At 30.9% G+C, this 6,334-nt stretch overlaps 1 protein-coding gene across 1 annotated transcript in view; it reads right to left on the reverse strand.

Moving 5' to 3' along the window:
- Nucleotides 1-3,826: 3,826 nt before the first annotated feature.
- The window catches only part of LOC111614136 (disintegrin and metalloproteinase domain-containing protein 10-like), a 6,881-nt gene continuing 4,373 nt past the window's right edge, over nt 3,827-6,334 (reverse strand). The window contains exons 2-3 of the mRNA XM_023355517.1: nt 4,547-5,214; nt 3,827-4,437 (exon numbers count right to left, since the gene is read on the reverse strand). Of these exons, the coding sequence (XP_023211285.1) occupies nt 3,827-4,437; nt 4,547-5,214 (1,279 nt within the window). The remainder of the gene's footprint in view (nt 4,438-4,546; nt 5,215-6,334) is intronic.

The raw sequence follows: 6,334 nt of genomic DNA on the forward strand, positions 1-6,334 counted from the left end.
GCGAGAACATCTAAACAGGCTTTACTGTAATATAATAAAATGACAAAAGAGCTTACTTTGAGGGTAGCGACGAGTTTTATTATTAGGCCTATTATTTTTTAATTTTGAACGCTAATAACGTGTAAAATATTCATTAAGACATATGACATATGACCCCTTTTATGTCTTCACTCTGTCGACATTTAATTAAGAACCAAAATTTAATAGTATTAATGCCCCCTTTATACGCAAGCTACAGTGCCACATTTCGTTTCTTAAACTTTACCCATTCTGAGATATTGTTTAATATCTCAGAACAGAAAATAAAGAAATTAAACAAATTAGACGCCAACACACACACGCGCGCAAATTTTCCCCCTTTTATTGACTTTTTTGGGGGGTTCGTGTAGATTTGCAAAAAAGACTTGGAGGGTCAAATTTGACACGATTCCAATACTTTTTCGTTATATATACATAAGAAGTTGGAAAGTAAAAAGGAGTCGAAGTCGGCGGATTTTTTGACGACTCCAACTCCGGCTAAAACACCAAAACTCCACGACTCCGACTCCGACTTCGAATCCACAGCCCTGGTATTTATGTACAAACGTCAAATGATATTATATTAAAGTATATAATATATTACAAGGACATAGTGGAAAATGTAGAGTACAACAGCTTTCGTCGTCAAGAAAAATCTACAATATGTCAATATCTCTTATAACCAGCAGATATGACAACAAATCTAGAAAATAATTTTTTCTGTTTCGATATGAAACCTACATTTTATAAGTATTGCCACCTTTTTAAATATTCCAGCAAATAATTTAATATTGTAAGAACATTAAAGAAATAGAACATAAATTAAAATTACGAAAAAATAATAACTGCGCATGCGTTTGTAATGATGTGTGCTTAATGGAATGAATACAAAAAGATAGGGATATATATATATATATATATATATATATACATATATAAAGAAGAAGAACACACCTGTTTAAAACTAAAAAAAATAACATATTAGAAACACTATTTACTTCTTTCGTAGCATTATTAATATGTATGCAAATTAATATGAATTTTAATGAAATTTTACAGAAATTTTACGCTTTTAAGTAACTTATAAATATGAATTTCGTTAAGTTTTATTAGATTTAAAGCCAGCATTCTCTCCATCTTTAAACATTTGACTTTTCTCTCTGATGCAGGATCTTTATCTTCATTTCTTATTTGTAAATCTTTAATAATTTATACAAATTGTTAAGAAGTACATAAAAAAACATTCTATTCTTTAAATTAAATAAAAATAAATACGATCGAAAAACAAAGAAATTCAAAAATTTCATAAAATTCCATGTTTGAAACACTTTTTTTTTATCACTTTCATCCCTTGCATCACTACGAAATTTTTCAGAAAGAAATTCTATATTTTACTAAATACATTTAGAAATTTATGAAAATCAGCTTTCTTATCTTTAATATAAGACTATACTCATAATATTTTGTAATGGTGAATCTTTCAATCATGCACTCTCCTAAATCTAACTTTTCATTTCCTTTCCATCTCATCTCCTTATTAATGTAAAGTAAGAAACTTATATATGTATATACTAAAATAAAAAGATCAAATAACTAATTTTCTATCTCCATATCCCTTTGGGCCATTTCCATTTTCCTTATCCAAATTAATTCAATGTTTCTAATATAATACGCTCCTTCTTTCGTCTATAATGCTTTTAATCCTTTAAAATTCTTATTTCCTATTTCCTCACTTCTTTAAACATTGATTATTACCCTTAATTTATTAATCTATCCAAAGAACAAATCATTCAATGCATTTCTTGAGTTATTATCTCAGCTTTATGTATGTAAAGGAAGAAGAATTCGAACCATAACCTGATGAATAAAGAGCATCTAGATAGGTCAGACAAGCAAACGTACAATACTTCTGAATTGATCTTTTAGTTGAAGAAAGCATTGAAATTCTCTTAGAAAAATTTAAATTATAAAGCCCCAATATACAGAAAAATAATATATATTGGGGCTTTATAATGAAAAATTTTGGTGTTTTAGGAACTTTCGGTGTCTCGTAGACNAAACACCAAACACTTGCTGAGCTTACTATTAATTTAATACCCAAACGCTTTCAGCCTATTTCTAATAGGCCATCTTCAGGAATTTGTTCTACAATCGAACACAAAGCTTTTCTAACACTCCTTAAATTAAAAAAAAAAATTTAAAACATATTTTTAAAAACTTTACATTAAACTGTAAAATATTAAATATTTAACAAAATACTAACATAATTTATAATTAAACAAATGTACAAATAAACTAATATAACGAAAATATACATTAAATCAGTTAAAATACAACCGCCACAAGTTTAAGAGTTTTTAATTCTCATTTCCTCTTCTATCACGTATTTCCATGCCGTTGGAAGAGCATTAGCGTCTTTGGCATTTAAGCAATTGTTATTTACTTTACTCTTATATATTTCCATTTTCTCCATACCCAACGCAATCGTCGGAGAACGGACCGGTTTAATTATTCTTGCCTCATCCCATTTTACATTTGCTCTCTCCGTTTGTGCCATGATTGCCAAAATGGTGTTGTTGTGTCCTTTACTAACGTCATACACGTACCAACGTACATATGACGTACAGTACAACGTACAATGTAACAACGTACATAACGATCGACTTAGGGAGATTAGTAGAATTAAGAAAGTTGCGAAAAGTTTAGAATACAAAACATCTACAATTGACGGATTAGTCAAGGGTTACAGACAAGATGCAAGCAAACGGGATAATAGAGAAAATAGGTTTAATAAGTTTACGTATAACAGGAATGTTGAGGGAGTAATGGAGAAATTATCTAAATATAAAAACACGAGAACGGTATATAAACGAGCGCCAAACATCTATAGATTGCTAAGAAATGATAAGGACTAAGTAAGAATGAAAGAGAAGGCTGGGGTTTATAGAATTCCTTTTGAAAATCAGCAGTTAGGAGTGACAAAGGATTATGTGGGTGTCACCACAAGAAACTTGGCAGTACATATAAAAGAGCACATGTATGACGTTAGTACATGACAACAACACCATTTTGGCAATCATGGCACAAACGGAGAGAGCAAATGTAAAATGGGATGAGGCAAGAATAATTAAACCGGTCCGTTCTCCGACGATTGTGTTAGGTATGGAGAAAATGGAAATATATAAGAGTAAAGTAAATAACAATTGCTTAAATGCCAAAGACGCTAATGCTCTTCCAACGGCATGGAAATACGTGATAGAAAACGAAATGGGAATTAAAAACTCTTAAACTTGTGGCGGTTGTATTTTAATTGATTTTATGTATATTTTCGTTATATTAGTTTATTTGTACATTTGTTTAATTATATATTATGTTAGTATTTTGTTAAATATTTAATATTTTACAGTTTAATGTAAAGTTTTTAAAAATATGTTTTAATTTTTTTTTAATTTAAAGAGTGGTCGAAAAGCTTTGTGTTCGATTGTAGAACAAATTCCTGAGGATGGCCTATTAGAAATAGGCTGAAAGCGTTTGAGTATTAAATTAATAGTAAGCTCATCAAGTGTTTGATGTTTTATTATATTTTTTCTTTTTACTTTATTATTTAACTGAAGAAGATCGTTAAAGACGATCGAAAACATTCTTACGATATTAAATTATTTGCTGGAATATTTAAAAATGTGGTAATTTGTTTAATTCTTTCTAGTTCCAGTATAAGTTAATAAGTATTGCCTTGCATTTTAAGATTAATTGTAAATATTAAAGAAAATATTGCATAGAAATTGTATAACTTCTGTTACGTTCACAACTACACATTAATAAAATGCGCGTATTGTATAAAGTAACCATACCTTGAACATATTCCGTATCCACTATCACAAGAAGTTCCTGGAATTTTCAAATAAAGTTCGTCTTTAGATGGAAAAAATTGGAAGTCTTTTGCGCTTCGACATGTACGCGTTTCATTCATGCAACAAATATGACATTCCGAATGACGAGTCTTACATTGGCAAAGCTTCATACTGTGATCCAAACAGACGTTGCTTTTGCAGTGTCCCTTGTGACAGGTTCGAGAATTTTGTCTGCAAGGTGTCCCGTCTGGTTGCATTGATCCGTGACAAAATGAATAACGTCCATTGCAAGATGAAGTATTATTAAAACATTCTATGTTACTGAAGCATGGTTGCCTTTTTCGATATTCTATAATATCGCAATTGTCGTCACAGCATTGTCCTTTGCTAGGTGAACAAAGCATGCCATTTCTCAGTGTACACTGAGACGGGTATTCATTAATTCTGCAACACTTGTGAACAGCTGTGCAATTTTCTGTTGAAGAATCACAATCACACAATTCTCCTTCTTCTACGATTCCATTTCCGCAGTTGGATAAATCTCTTCTCAATAGACATGTTTTTATTCCTAGTTAGAAAAATAGTACTGAAAAATTAAATTTCTATTTAACTTATATAAATAGAAAATGATTCATTTCAAAAATAATATTAAACTATAAAACATTTAGAATATTTACTTGATTGCTGTATGAAGTTCTTTACAGTATTTTTGCAACAGGTAGAAAATTTCCAATTGTTCTTGAAAGCACCATACGATATATTCGGATGCATTATATAATTTCCATGTCTGGGATTTAAATCACCAGGACTACAAAATTGATTATCTTCAGGATCGTCTCGGCAGCCGAATGCATGTCCCAGTTGGTGTACTAAATTTAACGGTATTCTAAATCGAGGAATAATTTCTTTGTTTTCTAAATTGGTAACAAAACCAACGTTATTATTCTTTTCTAATGGTTTCGGTCCGGGACAGATTCCTCCGATCTTATTGATTTTGGAAACTGCGCATTGAGTAGGTGTCCAAAAATCTCTGTGAGTGAAGCAGATAAGCATGCAATATGGATGATGATACTTCGTCAAGCTTTGTAGAAATGCTTTGTAATCATTGGTTTGGATTCCGAAAATATCACGGAAATGACCATCGGTTTCCATAACGGTAATTTTCTCAACACTGAATGTGATATCTTCTTTGAGACCGTCTTCGTCGAAATCAGTATTTCGGAATATGTAATCGGCGATCTTGATGTATAAAAGCATTTCTGCGATGATTTTTGATACATCAAAGTCCATGTAGTCGAAATATGTATGATCTGCTACAAGTTCTAACGAGCATATTTTCGTTTGGCTGAAAATGAAAATAAATTTAAAAAATTATGTTTGTAAGAGTGACTAGTAGAGTAGTTGGTCGAAAAAGTGCATCATGCCATGGGTCTGAAGTTCACCCGAATTGGCTTATTCTGGTGTAAAGAAGAACCACGGTATGAACTTTTCTATTAACTACATACTAATGAAAATTATATTTACTCAATATTTATATCTGTATATGTTTTTTTAATAATATTATTATATACATACAAATTTATCAACTTACATGAGATTTCTGTAAATTACAATAGATTCTGCCTAAATACATATATTTTATTTCGAAAATAGAAATTTTAAAAAGTTTTTCTCATTATTAATTTTATGAGGGCGTTTTTTTTTCTAGTAAATGTTCGCTGAAGTCAAATTTAAGCGAAACATATTGGAGGTAACTAAATTTTTACGTGGCGTTTATTAATATAGTAGAACCTCGAAAACTCGGCTCTCGATAACCCGGCACTCCGGATAACTCGGCCACACACTGGCAGGGTAAAAAAATCCTTAGTTAATTAATTTTCATTATAGACAGCTTTATAAAAGTATAAAAGATCTCATAAAGTATTTTTCTGAAATCTGTCTTTTCAGGTAAATTACTGTACACGGTGTATTCATTAATTTTCATTTTTATGTAGTAAAGGCTCTATGCCTTCATAAAGGACGTACTTTTCCTTTGTTTAGGGGTATTTGGGCAGTTTATTCTCTGTTATATTCTCAAGTAAACAATACATACAAGTACAGTACAGTATTTTCTGAGGAAACACTCGTACTTATTTTTTTAACTCCATTCCCGATAACCCAGCATTTTCACAAACTCGGCCACCCTTCGGTCCACATTAGGCCGAGTTTTCGTTAATTCACGTATAATATTTATATATGATAGGTGGAGTACAGTTTCGTGATTTTGAACTTGGTGGAGAATTTCCAAATACACAAGAATTACGTTCTTCGATAGCAGCAGAAGATGCAAGAGCAACGACTAGTAGATCGCCTGCAATAATTACACCTGTTGAAAGTATGGCAAGACCATCTTTACGTACAGGTAAGTTACATACAAAATAATTGTTACAAAAATATTCTATTTGCAAGTGTAATTTAGTAATATG

Source organism: Centruroides sculpturatus, unplaced genomic scaffold, assembly GCF_000671375.1.
Source record: "Centruroides sculpturatus isolate CEXI.00-Female unplaced genomic scaffold, Cexi_2.0 scaffold1915, whole genome shotgun sequence".
NCBI classification, from domain to species: Eukaryota; Metazoa; Arthropoda; class Arachnida; order Scorpiones; family Buthidae; genus Centruroides; species Centruroides sculpturatus.